Source organism: Halichoerus grypus, chromosome 2 (genome assembly GCF_964656455.1).
Source record: "Halichoerus grypus chromosome 2, mHalGry1.hap1.1, whole genome shotgun sequence".
NCBI lineage: Eukaryota > Metazoa > Chordata > Mammalia > Carnivora > Phocidae > Halichoerus > Halichoerus grypus.
The window spans coordinates 36,772,904-36,792,886 of NC_135713.1; the positions used below are offsets into that span (position 1 = coordinate 36,772,904).

Consider the following 19,983-nt stretch of genomic DNA (forward strand, 5'->3'; position numbering starts at 1 on the left):
GAGAGAAAACAAAACGAAACAGATACGTGTTCTTGGTAAAGCCCAACTAGGTCAGGAGGAAACTCAAACATCTTAGGTTTTTTTGCACTCTGGAAAAGCATATCCATGCAAACTGAGATACTGAGGCCAGCTGAGAGCTCACAGCTCTTATCAAGGGTTGGATCTGGCGAAAAGTACAAAGAAAGGAGTTTCCTAACACAACTGGGTTTTCTCGCGGCAGCAAGACACCGAAATTAAGCCTTCTACTGCTTGGGTTTGTGGACCTTTTAAGAGAAAACTGGCAGTCACTTTAGATAAGGATTAGCTATTCAGAAGCTTTGGGAGACGTGTGGGTGTTCTTCGTGGACTTTCCCGTGACTTTGTTTTTGGGAGACTGTAAAAGGTGACGGGAACATGTCAGAAATTATTGAAAAAGGTTACCCGCGAGTTGGAGCCAACGTTCGTCTTTCTCCAGGTTGTTTCCCGAGAGAAAATTATCAGATAAACAAACCCGGTGAAGTGAAACAGGTATTTCACTGCCTTTCAATATTTGATCCCTCCCTCCTCACGCTCTTAAACTAACACATTTTTTAAAATCTCTAGACTACAGACATGGAGAACTGTCCTTATAATTGCCGAAAACACCACGAGCAAATTGCACACGTTTGCTTAAAAACAAAGGGCAGGACACCAGCAGACAGAGGAACTGGACAGGATATCTATTAATCGCTTTACAAACTTTCCGCTACTGGAAGATCATTTCAGTCTTTGGCTTTGGGTTAGTGCGCTTCTAAATTCTAGGGCTAAACTGCAAAAGCAGACCTCAAGGACTGTTAGAAGAGAGAGGAGTCCGCGGAGTCAACTTAGTTTTACCTGTGTGCTCCCAACCTGATTCTCCGCTAAAGGCAAGAAGCACTCTTTTCCTCCCACCCCAGCTTTTTGGAGATCTGAGGTCGGTGGTAACGGGGTAGTGGGGTAGCAGTAGAGAACAATTCCTGTGGGTTTATTCATCCCATTCCCGGTTCTTCTTCCCGCAGGCAGCTCCCAGCGCGCCAGGCGCAGCCAGTTCGGGAACTCACCCTCCCGGGCAGCCAAGCCGGGCCAGGCCCGGAGCTGAGCGCTAAAGCGCGAGACCAAACCGAGCCAAACGGCCTGTTCCAAGTCGCCCCTTTTCCTAGAGGCCTGGAAGGACCTCGTCATCAGGAAGACCTACCCACCAGCCACTCGCCACCGGCGGCAGAAAAGTGCCCCGCGCGCAACACGGCCAGCCGGATTGCGGGGACCCCAGGAGCGCAGGGCGGAGGAGCAGCGCGACAGGAGGCGAGGGCGCTGACGGCACCGCCGGGAAGGAGCACGGGAGGGGGGGGCAGGAGGAGGAGAAGGAGAAGGAGAGGAAGGCCAAAAGCCAGAGCAGCTGGGCAGCCCGAGCTTCGGGAGAGAGCGGCCTGAGCTCAGAGCAAGTTGCCTCGGGAGCCCTAATCCTCTCCCGCGGGCTCGCCGAGCGGTCAGTGGCGCACGGCGGCGGCGAGGCTGAAATATGATAATCAGAACAGCTGCGCCGCGCGCCCCACAGCCAATGGGCGCGGCGCTCGCCTGACGTCCCCGCGCGCTGCGTCAGACCAATGGCGATGGAGCTGAGTTGGAGCTGAGAAGTTTGAGTAAGAGATAAGGAAGAGAGGTGCCGGAGCCGCGCCGAGTCCGCCGCCGCCGCAGCGCCTCTGCTCCGCCAACTCCGCCGGCTTAAATTGGACTCCCAGATCCGCGAGGGCGCGGCGCAGCCGGGCAGCGGTTCTCTCAGCCTTGGCAACCCCAGGGGCCACTATTTCCCACTTAGCCACAGCTCCAGCATCCTCTCTGTGGGCTGTTCACCAACTGTACAACCACCATTTCACTGTGGACATTACTCCCTCTTACAGATATGGGAGACATGGGAGATCCACCAAAAAGTAAGAGGCTATTTTACCTTGTGGGGCTCGGTGTGCTGTTCTTGTGCGGGGGTCTCTCTCAGGCACGGGTGCCAAGGGCTCTTCACAGTTGGAGTCATTGCCTGGAGAGAGAGAAAAGGTGGCTTTTTCTTGTTGCCGCCACGCCTGCATGCTTGCTGTCGGTTCTGATCTTCGGGAAACTGATCGTACCTTGTGTTTGAATTCGCCTGTGTGCCCTCCAAAACCCTAGCCTTCTGGTGCTAAAGCGGTGGTTTCCTCCTCGGGAACCTTGAGCTCTCCGAGGTTATTCCGTTGCAAAGGTCTGCCTGTACATACAATACCCGGAGATGTGAATTAGCATTAGACTTGCAAAAGAGAACGAGTGACAACTGTATTGATGTCTGCTCTTACTAACAATATCCAGTCCTCTGTGCTATTTAAGAGCGTGCTTCATGGAAAATATAAGCGTTCACTTAACGCTTCTAGTCAAAACCTTTTCTTTGACTTGACTTATCCATGATCTTTCCCAATGATTACGGCAAAGAGGGAGGAGGGAGGAAAAAGAAATACAAAATGAACGGGTTTGATTGCGTGCTAGGCTTAAAAATGTAGACTATTCAAATCTGCATTTTACATATATTCCGCCTCCTTTTTAAAATGAGTCAAGGTTTTGATGGCACACTTCAATTACCATCCCAAAGTGCAATACTCTTAAAAAAAAAAAAAAAAGAAGGGGAAAAAAAAAAAACAACAAAACTCCTAGAGTACGCCCTATAAGAGAACGACACTAAAAGTGTGTTTATCTCTGTAGGAAGTAAACGGTTAGTCAATCATGTATTTATTTTCATTTCAGAAAAACGTCTGATTTCCCTATGTGTTGGTTGCGGCAATCAAATTCACGATCAGTATATTCTGAGGGTTTCTCCGGATTTGGAATGGCATGCGGCATGTTTGAAATGTGCGGAGTGTAATCAGTATTTGGATGAGAGCTGTACGTGCTTTGTTAGAGATGGGAAAACCTACTGTAAAAGAGATTATATCAGGTACGCCATTTATATTGCTTCTTTAATTTTGTGAGATTTCCCCGTCTCTCTCTACTCCTTTTTTTATTACTTGATGTGGCTTTGTCTTTTTGCGAAGTATGCCTTAGTGGAGTCCAGTGTGCAAAAGTTATTCTTTAAGTATGTTATGTAAATTAAACTATTCTGTTTACCTCACTTTTTAGGGGAAAATCCCCGCACAAACTCAATAGTGGTTTTCATAAATTGTGTGGTGTTGAAGCTTGTTTAATTGCTCTTGGAATTTGTGATGCTCAAATTATTTTCTTCTTTCACCCTCCCCCTTCCAAAACAAGCAGAAATTTAAAGATGGATAATCTGGGCTTTCTAAACTTTCTTTTTTAAAGGTTGGTTTTTATTGTATTGTGCAGTGTTTTTCCCTATTCATTTATTTATTTTTATAGTTCAGTGTCTCATTAGTAACAAATTTTGTGGAGATGTCAATGCAATAGGCGAAATAAAAGTTTGACCTAAGGATGTTTAGAAATGCACCTTGAAAGTGCAAATAGAAATATTGCCCCATTTATTTTTAGGGTAAGAGTCCTTTCTTGGAAAATTTCAAAACCAATCCAAATATTCCCTGCAAAAAAGACCGGAAATTTAATCTTTTTAAATATTAACCCTTTGGTGACATCTGACTATCTTTTCTTTCTTATCTTATCTGAGCTGATGAATTAGACAGAGCAGATCAAATTGCCCATCATCTGTCTACGAACAATTGGTATATTTAGATAATTGAACAGCTTCCTTTCTCACATTAAAATCTGGTAACTGATAAAATGAGCGAATTGCCCATACTGACAAGACTAAAACCACATAGGGGACTTTCTGAGGGTTTTTTTTTTTCTTTCAGTTTATTTTGTGTCTCAACTTCATGCTTCACAAATCTCAAATTTTCTCTACCTGTGTATATATGTGTCAGAAGGATGTCAGTAGAATTCCTAAAGAAAATTTTATTGTTTTAATAACAAACAGAAGAGATAACACCTTCACCATTATGTTAAATAATATAAAAATATTATATATTTTTAAAATTTCTCCAGTGGCTATTAACAAGTAATTAGCTTTTGTAAGTTTATAGAATTTCTGGAGCTGAGAACTTATATTAAAGTTTAGTTAAGAATTAAATATGTGGTCACAATTTTTACCTGTTCACTTTGTGTCCAGCACTTTTTCTTATTGTAAAATCATGAAATAGAGTGTATAATCTTGATAAGTAAAACTGAACAGTGTGTCTAAGGGTTTATTAATACTTTGTGGGATGGGGGGTGGGGAGGGAAGGAGAGTGGGAGGAAATAGGGGAAGTGGGGAACGGGAGGAAGGGGGAGGGATTTTCCAAATTGTTTGGTCACAGGCAAGGTAAAGTCCTCATCCTATGAAATGGAAGATCTCACATAGAGTAGGCGGAGGGAAGAAAAACTTTTGAATCTACCTTCTAACCTCTGACAAATGAGCCGTTTTCATTGTTTACTTGATTAGTGTGTGAACTCAAGATTCTGGAGAGGGAGAGCTCACTTTGCACCTCTAGGACTATCTTTCCTCCAGTGGAGATAGTGTTTTCCTCAACTGCATACAGACCTTCATGTAGCCAATTTCACGTACACATTTATAGAAGGAGCCAATTGCCTTTGCCTTTTCCCCTTCACTCTCTCTCAATTGTGTGTGTGTGTGTGTGTGTGTGTGTATGTCCCTTTGAACTCCTGTAGTTGTAAAAGCAGAACAGAGAGACTATTTAGGTCTGAATGCCCTTCTCCCCTTGGGGGAGTGAGGTGCCCTCCTCCCATTATGTGTGGATCTTCCCCCCACCTCCATTCTCTGTTTGTAGGAATGCCCCCACTTCTGTTATTACTGGTACATGGAGAGGGGGCCAGGGCAGTGCCGCCTAGGTGGAACCTACAAGGATTGTCCCTTGGTAAGGAAAGGTCAGGCGTGAGGAAGACCTTAGAAGTGGGTTTTTCATTTTTCTGGCTGGTCCTGGTTCTCAAGCAAACTGAAATAGAGGTAGATGCTTCAGCAGCTTGAAAAAGATTGAGGGAGCAGGAGCACATTTTAAAGATAATAATAAAAGGAAGAATGGAGAGGAAACTTTCTGTTAACATCGTTACCCGAGGAAAAATCTTTAGTTGGGGAAAAACTGCAACATGCTTATTGTGCAGAAGAGAATCTGGAAACCCTCAGAGGTTTCATTTTGTTACTCTGCTTGTGCATCTGTGTATATTTACCAATGAGTGGGGTGACAGTCTCCTCCCCTAACCTCTTTTTCTCTTGGAAGGACTTCTTGTAGCAGTTTTAAAGACATTTCTAGCAGCAGAAATTGGGGGATAGGAAGGCAAAAGTGTGGGGCCAGTGGCTACCAGAGTCCCCCCTGACTCCTTTCTGCCAAAAGCTGCAAGGGTTACCCTGGGGCTGGGCTAGAACAGAGGTCCAGGTTTCCAACATGTCAAACATTTTTACTTTGGGGGTGTTCTGAACTAAGAGCTATGGTTGGAGACACAGAGGTTCATAGGAAAAGAAAAGGGGGGTAAAAGAAAGGGAGGAGAAGTGAGAGAAACTTAATGATTTCTTTCCTCCCATTCCCAGCTGGTCGGCTACTGCTGATTTCAGCGTCCCAGGGCAGTATGGCCGGGGTCCTCGACAATCTTGGGCCAGGGCAGTGCCGGCTTGAAGTGATCCCCTCTTTCTGTGTTTCTCTTCCTGTCCCTGCCCGGCGGCGCGCAGGTTGTACGGGATCAAATGCGCCAAGTGCAGCATCGGCTTCAGCAAGAACGACTTCGTGATGCGCGCCCGCTCCAAGGTGTACCACATCGAGTGTTTCCGCTGCGTGGCCTGCAGCCGTCAGCTCATCCCTGGGGACGAGTTCGCGCTTCGGGAGGACGGGCTCTTCTGCCGTGCGGACCACGACGTGGTGGAGAGGGCCAGCCTGGGCGCCGGTGACCCACTCAGCCCTCTGCACCCGGCGCGGCCGCTGCAAATGGCAGGTACTCCTTGCCGGGAGGGAGGATGGCTGCGGGAGGCTGGCGCTGGGCTAGGCCAGCACCGCCCCAGCCATTGCGTGGGCCACCGCGGCCACCTTGGTAGCCACAGGGCAGTTGCTGAGGCCTCGGCTGGCTGTTAAAGGAGATTTTCTAGGAGCAGTTTGCACTGTACTTCGCTCTTTTGCGCAAGATTCAGTGCACTCACGGTGTCCACAGACTCCCCCCGCCCCCAGACATCTGCGTGTCTAAATATGGGTACACATGAATGTACACTACTTGTGCATACATGTATACACACATCCAGACAGTACTTCCAGTTCACCTTGGCCTCCAAACCCGGGCTTACTGAAAATGGGCTTCAGCTCCCTGCCAGGTATTCTTCCTGCCGCTGCCTAATTAAAGGGGTGGAGCTCCGGGCCCCCAGAGCTTCCTCCTTTAACCCAATGGAGGAAGCTTAGGTGGCCCTAAGTCATTTAGCCTTTCAAATCCTTTTTCCTTACAACTGCCCCACACTCTAAAACATTTTTAGAATTTATTTTTATCCTTTTGTGAAAGAATGGATGTGAAAAGATACAGTCTTAATAACTGCAGGCCATTGCACAGAGCTGTAATTTAAAACTGTCAACAAGCTAATCTGCAATAATTGCCATTTAAAGGGAGTCTGCCTCTTTAAACCATTCATTCTATGTGATTTGGTGAGAATTTCATCTTCAGGCCTGTCGCTGTAACACTAAATTGACCCAATAGGTTTTGACCTGACCCTAGGGGTCCTGGAAGGTGAAGGATTTGTACCATACATTTCAAGAGCCCTTTCCCTAAGAAGGAGAATAGAAACAGGGCAAGGTTGGCCACGAGGAGGCCTTCCCTTAGAAGGCAGACAATGTTTCCAAACCTTACTTCCCCTCAGGAATAGATCTACCTGGTGCATTTTTAAAGTATCAATTCTTACTAAACACTGAAGGTGAGGAAACACAGATCTGTCCACTCCGCTTTCTCAGAGGCTGTAAGACTTCTATTCTGGGGGATTTGTGACTAGCTTGCACAGAGGCAAAGCCAGAGTGGCAATTTCTGTTCTGTGCAACCTGCGCTCTGCTTGTGGGGAAACACAGAAGAGGTGGAAATATTTGGGAGAAAGTCAGGAGACAGAACACTTCCCAGCTGTCATTTATCTAGAGCCTGGGCAGCTCAACAGTTTCGGTTTTCTTTTGCATGCGGTCAGCCCATCTCAGGAACAGCCAGGTAGATTTCATAGTAAGAAAGATCAAGGACTGGAGTTATGGCCAGAATACTGAATTTCTTTAGCCCCTTGACATGCTTGCCCTCTCTGGACTGACGTTCAAGGCTTTCTGACAGAATTCTCTTTGACCTTTGCATTAGAGACCTCCCAGCTGGTACAGTGTCTCTGGCTGATATTGGGGTGTTCTGCATTTCCCCTTGTACCATCTGTGGCCTTTGTCCAAGAGCCTGGAGGTAGTGGGTACTCGTGTAACCTGGGCCCAGTCCGGGTATGAGGACAGGCAGGGAAGGAGGAGAAACGATGCTGGATGATGCTGCCCCTGAGACCTGGGCCCCTTTGCTAAGGCTGTGTTGACAAGAGCAAGGGTGGAGGCTGTGTTCTGGGCCGGAATTACTCAGCTTTGACCTCTCAGATTAGAGAGCCAGATATTATTCTCCCTTTTGCTTCCCTGGTCCCCATCTCTGCTGCCCCTGCTTTGTCTGTCGAGGCTGCAAAGCACTGGCCATTGTCTGGGAGCAGTACGGGAGGGCGAGCTGCCTGGCCCGCGCTCACGGCAGCCCTTGCCTCGCAGCCGAGCCCATCTCCGCCCGGCAGCCGGCCCTGCGGCCCCATGTCCACAAGCAGCCTGAGAAGACCACCCGCGTTCGGACTGTGCTGAACGAGAAGCAGCTCCACACCTTGCGGACCTGCTATGCCGCCAACCCCCGGCCAGACGCCCTCATGAAGGAGCAACTGGTGGAGATGACGGGCCTCAGCCCCCGCGTGATCCGGGTCTGGTTTCAAAACAAGCGGTGCAAGGACAAGAAGCGGAGCATCATGATGAAGCAGCTCCAGCAGCAGCAGCCCAATGACAAAACTGTGAGTGGCCCTGGGTCCGGTAGGGGACTTGAGGGGGGAGCAGAGCAAGCACGCAAGGTGCAAGGGGCTGCCCAGGTTGGCCTGCAAGCGAGTTCCATCCTGCTCCAGGGCAAAAGCCGGCAGCCCCTCACCTCCTCTACCCATGCGGGCAAGGGCCGCCTGCCGGCTGAGCCCTGCACCTCCACCCCCAGCCCACGTGGGTGGGCTTGTGCCCTTCAACCTTGCCCCCACTCCGGCACCGGAAGGACAGGGTCACCCCTGCACTGCACCGGCAGGGGGCATCAAGGCCTGGCCCTGTTTTGCCAGGGTTCAGGGTGTCAGTTCCGCAGGCACCAGAGTAAGAGACACCTCCTTGCCTCCCTATCTAATTCAGGGGTTGGTGGGTGGGTCACCCTGGCCGTCGACCCCCTGGGTATGCCCTGTGACTCTGGGCAAGGCCTGCCTCAGCACCTTCAGACCGGTGAGGTCCACCAAGGTGACCTGAGAAGACAGGGCACCGTCTGCTCTAGGTCAAGCCCAGGCCTCCGGAGATATTACTATACACTGTCATCCCAGGCCCATGGCAGCACCCACTCCACAGGATTTCTGGTTGAGTTAAACTAAAGAGGTTCTTTTTTTTTTTTTTTTTTTTTTTTTTACCGCTTCAGCCCTATTTTTAAATGCCATAAAACCCCCGCTGTCATTAAACTTGGCAGGCCAGCCAAGCCTGAGCCGGGGCACTTTTCAAGTTGGTGAGTGTGTAATAGCACACGATAGCGGCCAGACCAAAATGCTTGGGGGTGGGGGTTGGCGCTGTGAAGAGAAGTGCCTGCAGAAAGTGTAACTGAAACTGCCCAGGAAACCCACCATGTCTGGAGGCTGCAGCTTTCTACCCCTGTGATGCCATAGCCTGTGAAGGCAGATGGGAGGAATTGGGATGAGCTGTGAATGTGAAGGGAAAGGAGAAAGTCAGAATAGAATTTAGTTTAATAAGGTCCAAGCAGACCTACTGTCTCACGCACAGAAGCAGAAAAACAGAATAAAATAAAACAAAACTGAACTCTGGCTAATATCCATACATGCAGCAGATTAACTGAGTCAATAATGGCCACTATATAGATAAGATAATGCCAGGGTGTATTTGCTTAGCCTGTGCAGACAATGGAGGGAGGGAGTTTGGTCATTAACATGTTGGGGTTGGGGGGCCCTATTCACAGAATATCCAGGGGATGACAGGAACTCCCATGGTGGCTGCCAGTCCAGAGAGACACGATGGTGGCTTACAGGCAAACCCAGTGGAGGTGCAGAGTTACCAGCCGCCTTGGAAAGTACTGAGTGACTTCGCCTTGCAGAGTGACATAGATCAGCCTGCTTTTCAGCAACTGGTAAGTGTCAGCTCTCAGAGTGAGGAGGCTGAATCTCTAACAAAAAGAAGATTCTGGTTTAACTGTCACACAATGAAAGATTCAGGCGGGGAGAGCCTGCCTCCCTGGCTCCAGGGTTGGGGAGAGATGAAGAAGGCTCGGTGTAGATGAGGCAAGTGCTCAAGGAAAACAAACTTCTTGTGAGTCTTTTCTGTGAGTTCCTAATTTGACCATAGAGGTTGAATTTTCTATCAGCTGGGCCTGCTTTGAGGGATAACCTCCAAGGTATCTAAGTACCTAGACATGCATGGGAAGGGGTACAGGGTTGCAAAACCAAACATCTTAGACTTTTAGAGCTGGAAGGGACTTTAGATCAGCAATTAGTAAATTTACTCCCTCCTCGGCTCCTAGAGAATAGTATATTTAAAGACCTAAATCAAGGTGTTTGTATTAATAACCGATGTTGTAAGACATAATCAATGTTATTATCAATGGGCAGCAGGCACCTGTCTGAGCACAATTTTCAAATGTATCAATAGAGAGTTCAGTTATTTAAAGACATGATGGATACCTTCTGTTATTAATATCCCTTTCTGGGACCAACTTAATCTGCAATGCAGGACTACTTTAACATCTGAAGTGTATGAGTTCAGATGTTATACACAGTCACGTACTGTGGGGCACGTCTAGCCAAAGGAACATGAGTTCTACCAGTCAGAGAGAGAGCGCATGAACACCTGTTTTAGCATTAATATGTTAACTCACCTTATGCCTACAAAAGGCTTAAGGATCAAGATAAATAGGATTATTAAACATATGTACTTTGTGATATGGCATATATACACATCACTTTTTTTCTTAGTCAACAGTCCTATAGAATCTTGTTCTATAAAATAAGATCTATTCTAAAAACTTGTTCCTTTCTTTGAAAATAAAACTTTAGTTGAGGTTAGCTTTTTACCCTCACACTTACTGGGGGAACATTTTCTTTCTCTGTGGCAACAGTTAGGTAATAGGCCAGAGGCAGTGGTTACAAGGACTTGGCCTAGGTTTACATTTGTAAGTGGGCCAGTCTAGAGGCTGGGCAAATTTGAGAAGTCCCTTGACCTCACCATGGGAAAGTTTAATAGAATAGAAAGGAAGGTAGACTCTGGAATTAGGAAAAAGAACTTATTTTAAAGTGAGGTTAATCTTATGAGTTATTTGAGCAAAACTTGGATCATAGAAGGCAAGTAAGAGGAGGGTTCAGGGCAGCCAAGTGTTTGTACCTTCTAAAACTTTAGTGTTAGATGAGCGCAGTGGGAGGGAAGCCAAGACAGGAGGGGGATGTGGGGGCAGAGTGGAGAAGGAGGTTTCCAACAGCAACACAATACTTTCGGTTTAAAAGAAGGAGCCAGATATTTATAATGCGATGACGTTATAATATATGGGTCTCTTCTCCGAAGGAAGAGCCTGATTTAAAGAGAGAGAGAGAAAGAGAAAGACAGAGGAAGGCCAAAAGGCAGTAGGACCAACAACAAGGAAGAAAGCCCACGCTGTGAACCCTCTGAGGAGTTAATCATTGTTCTGTGGAGCCTCCTCTGAATCTCCTGTCACACGATCTGAGCGTGTGTTATGGATTTTCCAACTCAAGAAGAGAGGCTTTGATGCCTAGAGACTGAGAACTCGCCTGCTCCCAGGGCAGCATGTAGCCAGCAGGATAATTTTATTTCGAGCATGCATGGTAGAGTTGCGATGCCATTTTACAGTGGGAAACACATTTGTTCTTAAATAATTTAATGCAACACAATGTTGGGAATTCAGTTTCAGTTAAAACAGAGATCTCTTGAAAGATGGGAAAGCAATAAGATTTCTTCTCAAGTTCTTTTCTTTGTGGGCTTTCTTTAAGCCTGTTAAAATTCAGTTATATATGTAGATATCTTTATCTGCATATCCATCCACGCACGCAAACACTCGCACGTACATATACACATATGACAAGTTTATAATCCTTTTAAGAATACAATCGCAGCCTCCTTTATTCATTTCTCAACCTTCCATGCAGGTGAATTTTTCAGAAGGAGGACCGGGCTCTAATTCCACTGGCAGTGAAGTGGCGTCGATGTCCTCTCAGCTCCCAGATACACCTAACAGCATGGTAGCCAGTCCTATTGAGGCATGAGGAACATTCATTCAGATGTATTTTTTTTTTTCCCTGTTGGAGAAAGTGGGAAAGTATAATGTTGAACTCCGAAACAAAAGTATTTAACGACCCAGTCAATGAAAACTGAATCGAGAAATGAATGCTCCATGAAATGCACGAAGTCTGTTTTAATGACAAGGTGATATGGTAGCAACACTGTGAAGACAATCATGGGATTTTACTAGAATTAAACAACAAACAAAACCCAAACCCAACATACGCTATCCAATGACCTTAGGAGTACTGAAAAAAAAAAAAAAAGACGTTTTTAAAACGTAGAGGATTTATATTCAAGGATCTCAAAAAAAGCATTTTCATTTCACTGCACATCTAGAGAAAAGCAGAAATAGAGATTTTCTAGTCCATCCTATTCTGAATGGTGCTGTTTCTATATTGGTCATTGCCTTGCCAAACGGGAGCTCCAGCAAATGAGCAGGAAGAGAAACTGGCCTCCTTGGCTGAAAGAGTCCTTTCAGGAAGGTGGAGCTGCGTTGGTTTGCGATGTTTTTAGTTGACTTTAACAAGGGGTTAATTGAAATCCTGGGTCTCTTAGCATGTCCTGTAGCTGGTTTCTTTTTTACTTTTGCCCCTCCCCCTTCTTCTTTCTTTCTTTTTCTTTTTCTTTCTTTCTTTTTTTTTTTTTTTGAGATCCATCCTCTATCAAGAAGTCTGAAGCGACTTTAAAGGTTTTTGAATTCAAATTTAAAAACCAACTTATAAAGCATTGCAACAAGGTTACCTCTATTTTGCCACAAGCGTCTCGGGATTGTGTTTGACTTGTGTCTGTCCACGAACTTTTCCCCCAAAGATGTGTATAGTTATTGGTTAAAATGACTGTTTTCTCTCTCTGGAAATAAAGAGGAAAAAAAAGGAAACTTTTTTTTTGTTTGCTCTTGCATTGCAAAAATTATAAAGTAATTTATTATTTATTGTCGAAAGACTTGCCACTTTTCATGTCATTTGACATTATTTTTTGTTTGCTGAAGTAAAAAAAAAAAAGATAAAGGTTATACCGTGGTCTTTGAATTATATGTCTAATTCTATGTGTTTTGTCTTTTTTCTTAAATATTATGTGAAATCAAAGCGCCATATGTAGAATTATATCTTCAGGACTATTTCACTAATAAACGTTTGGCATAGATAAATAAATAAATGCAATGATCCAGGGTCCCTGTTTTATATGTTTACAAGTAAGCCATTAAAATGTCTGAAATTAAGGACTGCATGTGAATGGGGTAAACTGACATACAATAGGTATGATATTTTATTGCAAATAGTTAAGGTCGAATTTGCCAGTTTGCATTTTAATAGTCTAATCAAAACTGGTTGGAAGCCTTTGGTTTTCAGCTGTGATGATGTTCCTGTTTTTTTTTGAAAATGAGATGCTATCCCCCCCCCCCCCGTTCTGCTCCCTACCTCTCCTCCTTCCTCCTGTCTCTTTTCTTGCCCGATCCACCCCACCCCAAATAGGAAGAGGGTCCTGCTTAAAATGGGTTTTGATTCTGAGTCACTATTTTATTTTCTGGGAGTAAGTGCTTTATACCAAAGTCTCCTGCTTAGGATTGTTGAAATGACCTATATTTCAAGTATAAGCTCTTGCTAAATAAGAGAGCCTTTCTGCCTAGTCAGTGAGGTATGACCATTATTTACCAGTGGCGGCTGTCAGCCGATTGGGAAATGCTGCTTTATTTGCGCAGGAAGAGCAGGCCTAGAGGGGAGAGAGTTTTCTCAGCAATTCCCAGACCAGTCAGCGTGTGTCTTTTCTTGTCTCTCTTCCCCACCCCCAATTTGTTTCCAACCCCCTCTTCTTTCCATTTTCTCCCCCAACTCTAATTCCCCAAACCTTGGAAGGATGTCGGGCTAGGGCAGAGAAGCGCGGCGGAGGCTCCTTTGGAAAAAGCCTTTTCTGGGTTGGGGGCCGGGTCGGGTGCTCTGCAGGCCCCCCTCCGCGGTCTGAGTTGCGCTCTAACACTCCCCCCCCCAACCCAGTCCCCCGCCCCCGCATTTAGCAGTAGTTCCTGTGTGAGAGCCAGAACCAAGGGATAGATAAAGGGCCCTGCCCGAAAGCAGGCTTCTTCGTGCTTCTTCGTTTGCGGGTGTAGAGTTAGGATTTGGGGCTCCACCCTGTCGCCTTTCCTTCTCCACCCCAGGATGATACTTTGACTCTTTAGAAACTGGATTCATTTGTATGCTCGAGTGTCATGCCATTTTAAGTATCTGACAATTCTTAATAAATACGAGAGCTAACGTACACTAATCGTGTGTCTTGTGGCGCGTGCCCCTTCGGACCCCTGACGGGGCAGCGTGGAGGCCCGGCTGGAGACCGGGTGAGCCCCGCGGCTCCCGGGCTCTTCAGTTGCTTTCACCCTCTCCAAACCTGCCGCAAGTCGGGAAACGAGCCTCAATTAGCCTTTTGTTTGGCATCGTTCTACATAACGGGTTAATTACAGGCTCTAACGTGGGGGCAGAGAGAAAACAAACTTTGCATTGAAAATGTTACAGTGCATTAGACATGCCCGTTGATTACTTTGATTGTTGTGTCTAATTCTTCACAGAGGGGTAATAATTTGGCCGGCGGTAATAATGGCTTGTGGTCTTCTGTTGAGAAAAACAGGAGTTACGTCTTATCTTACACAGATCCTCTCCTGGAAAGATCACTCTCTCTATCATCTATCTATCTATCTATCTATCTATCTATCTATCTATCTATCTATCTATCTATCATCTATCTATCTATCTATCATCTATCTATTATCTATCTATCTATCTATCATCTATCTATCTATCTATCTATCTATCTATCATCTATCTATCTATCTATCTATCTTCTATCTATTTCTATCTCTCCCCTCTCCCGTCTCTCTCTAATGTCTCCCATCAGACTTGGCTCTTTTACCTTTCTGTTCACTATTTCTATTTGCCTGCCTTTTCAGTTTTCCTTTTTCTCCCCATCATACCTGGGATGGCTAACTGATAATTGCAAAGATGGCAGGTCTAACGTGAATATTGGTGTCTGCAAAGTTACTGACCACCCAAGCCCTGGTTTGGAAACCATTAAATGCCCTTCCCCAGCCATAGCCTCTGGTGGACTCTGTAGAGGTTAGATGGGAAAATTTTATTTAGGATTTGAATGCAATGGAGGGACTTAAGTGAGGCACACATCTTTGTGATGCTTTCTCATCCTGACATTTATTCCTAAGATTAGGGGGGTGGGGAAGGAGGTGATGTTTTACATATATAGATGTCAGACTTTTCTGAGGTCCACAGCTTGAATTTAAGTACAGTAATTTGGGAGAGGAGTGATGAACGATTTGGTTTCACTCGCTAGATTCAAGATATTTGTTGCCTGATGGCTGAGAATGGATTGATGGGTCGATAGCATTCTAGTTCTTGTATTATTCATATGAAAGGTGTGTTCCCCTCTAGACTACTCAGCATGTGCTCTAAAATGTGTAGCTGAAATGTCTCCTTGTTTGCAAACCATCTCTTGCACATACTCTCCTTTTCCCTGCACACCTCTGGAGACCTAGCTTTGAGCTGTGCTCTTCTAATGAAATTCCTCCTGTTTGCTATTATCTTTGATCCTCCCTCCCCTTATTACTCTGAATTCTTCCTTCTGGACATTATGACTCATTTCCTTCAGCTTCTGCAAGCTAGAACTTAATGCACCTAAAAACATCCAGGATGCTCTCCTTAAATCAGGCAATCCATATCAATATCGATACTCAGGATTCCCCCCCTCCATTGTTTCAGAGCAATAACATCTTCTATTTCAGTCTACTGTCTCTTTTTCCTGTTCATTAAATGGGCCTGGTTTTCCTTACCATTAAAAAAGGTCCTTTCTAAGTTAGAATCATATTTGAAGAGACTTTTTTCTTCATTGAAATAACATTTCTGGTTATTTGACATTCTTCGTGGGTGTGTGTACCCACTTACCAATTCACAGGTTTTTTTTGTTTTTTTGGTTTTTGTTTTTTGTTTTTTGGAATTCAAGATTGGATGACTTTGTAATACTCTGCTGCTATTCACCCTAATAAGCTTGTTAAACTCATTGCATTGACCTCTTTTTTGGTCTTTCGACTACTAGCTATAAGACAATGTGCTTTTAAGGTACCTACAAGTACTTGGCATTTCCCTAGCACCTTGAATCTTTAAGCCATAAGATCGTTCTCAATGAAATATCTCTTGTAAATCCCATGTGGATTTATTTAGTCTTTTCCATTTTCTTAAGAAAAGAAGGAAAAAGTTAAAAATTCTGTCCAAACCACCAGAAGAGCTAAATTTGGACAGAACTCAATCAGTTTGGGTTTTTAATCCCACCCCTAGTACAAGTAAACTAAGCAGAAAGTACTTATTTTCTTATTTGTAAAGTTTAGTCAATTTTTGTAAGGGAGATTTATAATCCAAATTATGCTTGAGTTTTATTCATTAAGGCCTATTTACTTCCTTTCTGCTAATCAACAATTAAAGATTAGTCACAACAACAAGGCAAGTCAAATTTTCTTTGGAGGGACGTGCAGGGAGAAAAGGGTAAAGCATTTTTTTGTGTGTGCGCATTTATTTAAAAAGTGTTACTTTCAAAAATGCCCCCAAATCTTGAATTCTCATTAACTATTTAAAATAAAAACAATTAACTTGTACAGTGTGGGTCAATGTTTTTAAACTAAAATGCAAGTGGTTAATTCAGGGCGCTGGCAGCCGATTCTGTTTACTGATCTTTTCTGATTGTTGTTTTCTTGATAACTGAGCAAGCCACTGAATGGCTGTTTGAGCCCAGGCGCCACAAACATAAACTTCACAGCTTACAATGTCCCAAGTCGTGATGGAGGATCTCTCCACACCTCCCGGAGACTTCTGAAGTGTAGACAGAGAAGTTGGTTCACAGGGAGCGAAGGAGGGGGAGGGGCGGGAGGGAACGCTGCTGAGTGTTTGCTGTGAGCATTGTTACTATCACATCCTTTAATTTTTATGGCGCTTAAGCTGTTAGCTCTGAGAAGCCAGTTTCTGTGCCTTGGAGAAACCAGTTTCTCCCCAGAGCCACACGTAAGACTACTTGACTCTTTATTTTTTTAAACAAATTTATTTTCCAAATCTTTCTGCCTAATTATCCTTTGGAAAAGCGCTCGGCGATGATAAGCAAAGCGTTCTAAAAAGAAAAGCTTCTCCCCCCCCCCCACCCCCTCCAAAAAAGGACGCCTAGATTTGGAGAAAAAGATGTGGATTAAGATTGCTTTTCGCCAGGTGGGGGGGAAAAGCCACTTTAAGACAGTCCTGTGGGAGATTCTACTTAGCCCTCTCCTTGCCTGGGATCCTCTTTCCATTCCATTGATTGAAAGTTCGTGTTTATTTCAGGGTGGTGTTATTTATGGATTTGATTGAGATGGCTACTTATTTTTGCCGATCTTCCTGGTGGTTCTTCCCTCTGGTGCGTTTCCTGTGGGTGGGCGCTAAGAAGCGGGGACCGACACTGGTCTAACCAGCCCCGCGACTCCTGCAGGCAAGTCAACCCTTGATCCCTTAAAGAAGGGACAATCGTGGTCCGTGAGAGGAAAAAAGGGTGTTGCTGGGCCCTTCTCTTTCAGGAGTTGATCAGGTTGGCAGATCTGGAGGGCTAATCCAAACAAGGCGCTTGACTTGTGAGGTCGCGAGTCTAGACAGAGCTGGTGGCTCGGCGGCTCCTTATCTTTCCCTGGAATCAGCCGAAGAGGCGCTCCCCCGGCCCAATGCGCTCCGCTCACCCTTGCCGGAGCCACCGCTCAGCACAGACGGCACAACAAACACAGCACCTGAGGCTTTACAGCTTGCTTTATTGTTTAATGGGAATGCTGCAGAACAGTCATTTGTTTTCTTGGACCCGCGCCCCGGCCGCTTCGCGTTCTGGCCACCAACTCTGGGTGGGGGTGTGCACCAGCGCCCAGCTGTCCGCTCCGGCACCGCGAGGGAGAGCGCTTTCCGCAACTCAGTCCTGCCTCCTCCCCTCTATCCAGGCCCCCCGGGAGAGCCTCCGGGGAAACCCGCTGCTGCCCTTTTCTTTACTCTGAACCCCGGAGGCGGAGTGGGTGGAGGGACTGTGGAGAAAGCCTAGGGCGAGGTGTCTTGGACTAATCCGGTATATCTTCTTGCTGCCTGGAAATGGCAGTTCTGCGCTATAGCCATTTATGGTTTGCGGGGTCAGTGAGCTCTGACTCAAGGGCGATCAATAAAAACATTTAGTGCAGTAATAAGCTGCTCCCTCCGCCCCCCACCTCTCAGTAGACCGAGAAAGATGCGTCACCATCTTGGACAGGGTGTCCCAGAGCGGCGGAGCGCCCTTTCTTTCCCCATGAGCACAAAGAAGTGACATGACTCTCCAGTGTTTTCGTGACCGCTTCATTGGGCAAACCATGGGTCTTCCTTGATCCTCCAGCTGGCTTCTACCACAGAGAAGCTGGCACTGCCATCACTTGGGAGCAAGGGGACCATTGGGACAGGGATTGCTTGCAGTGCTCTTTTTTAGAAGGACAAATAGCCAAACTTGGGGATTTATAATCAAGGATTTGTGGCTTGCATTTCAGATTAATTGAGGTTAAATTAATTATAATTTTGGTCCTTCCCTATGGGATTTTTCTCTTGTTTCAGAAAGGAGGGAGAGTTTCTAGTTACATCTTGTTATTCACTATTCTTGTAGTTTGCAAACAACATTCTGTGTATGTGTGTGTCACTGGCATGGAATAGATAATATTGCCTCTGTTTGAAAACTAATCATAGATGTGGGTGAGAGTAATTTGGTTATGTGCTTAATGTGGTGGTAATACAAACACCACCATCTCCCAGCTTTGGAGGCACCACAAATCCATATCATGCTTTCCCTGCCTAGTCTCAGCCTCACAACTGTGTGTTAGATGAAAAAAAGACAAAGCAAGACAAAAACCCAAGTTTCATGAAATTGACGAATTTCAGTAAGGAGATTGGAAAAATATTCTTTCTCCAGAAAATAATTCTTAACTGTACTCAGGCACTGACTTGTCTTGTTCTCATGGGTAAGGGTTGCTGTTTATTTTGACCTGTCACAAATACAATGTGTTGTTTGAAACTTGTTATACTTAGCAGGTATATGGAGATAATACTAGACAGGCCACTGAATATGATAAAGTAAAATATGGTGGGAATTAACTTTTAAGGGCTATGAAGGATTTTACTTTTTCCTAGTAACTTTTTAATTAATATTTCTACAAAATGTTGTATCTATTTGCTCATAGTCCTGTAATAGCAGCAGTAAACTAGCTGTTCAGTGCACAGCAAAGGTATGATTGGCAAAATGTTACTTATGCAGGTTCTATCCTGCAGTCATTTTGATAAGTTACCTATATTCTTAATTAGTTTTAAATAAGTCTTCTTTTCCTTCATTAAAAAAGTGCCCACACCTAGGTAAAAACACTTTTTGTCTTAAAAATTTCAATGATTACTTATTAGAACAACTATTAATTTGTTTTTTAGTATGTACAGGAAGTTTACTTTAAAAATAACTTTAGCAAAGCAAAAAGTGTATTTTATTTTAGGAGAGGACTAGCAGGAAACAGAACAGTGTATCTTAAGCAATAAAGGGAAAAATACTTATGGACCAAATAGTGAAAAATCTCATTTTAAACTCACAATATATACCTGCTAGTTATTTAACATTTTATATCAGTAGTCAAAAATTTTTATTCTGGGATATCAGTTCTCAAAAAGAAATACTTGAAATTAAAATAACCTGTCAACCCAAATACATTTAAGATTTAATTCATAAAACAAGATGGGTGACTTTATTTGTAAAATGCAATAATTGCTTCCACTAACAATGAATGCTGATGTCTAAAATGATTAAATGTGGAACATATAGATTACCAGTTTCTGGAGAATGAAAATGCTTAGTAAATTCTGAAATCCTTCATTTTCTACAGTAATACATGGAAATATTTTAGAGATCACTACTTAGAATTCTGCATTTGTATCAATGTACATTTCATATTTTTAAAACTATGATGTATCCTTGAAGTCTTTACAACTTCAGAGACAGTAGTCACTCTTGAATTTTATGCATAGCCAAATTTCTGCCTATTTACGAGAAGTTAAGCACTTGGATGAAAGATGGTATATCACCAATAAAACCTCACCTTTTAGTTCTATTATCCCATCAATGGATTCATAGGTCTCATTAATGTTAATGGAAAATGTCTTTATGTGTCATGTGCAAAACAGGGCTTGGAGATACTTCACCCAGCAATGTCTTTATAGCAAGTATGCTAGGGCTAAATGACCTAAAAAGTAGTTTCCATCATGTCTAAGCCCAGATAATGTTAGTCTTGCAGGTGCAAATGAGCATATGAAATGGCTGGATTAGAACTGACTTTAAAAATAGATGTATTATTTTTTAAAAAGGCCTGGAAACACCCCCCCACCACCAC

General features: G+C 44.5%; 1 protein-coding gene across 1 annotated transcript; it reads left to right on the top strand.

Moving 5' to 3' along the window:
* Positions 1 to 1,897: 1,897 nt before the first annotated feature.
* Positions 1,898 to 11,536, top strand: ISL1 (ISL LIM homeobox 1). Its single transcript, XM_036066774.2, has 6 exons — positions 1,898 to 1,925; positions 2,758 to 2,947; positions 5,681 to 5,940; positions 7,746 to 8,032; positions 9,229 to 9,396; positions 11,420 to 11,536. Exons 1-6 carry the CDS (start codon positions 1,898 to 1,900, stop codon positions 11,534 to 11,536), a joined length of 1,050 nt encoding a protein of 349 aa, XP_035922667.1.
* The last annotated feature ends 8,447 nt before the right edge of the window (positions 11,537 to 19,983 follow it).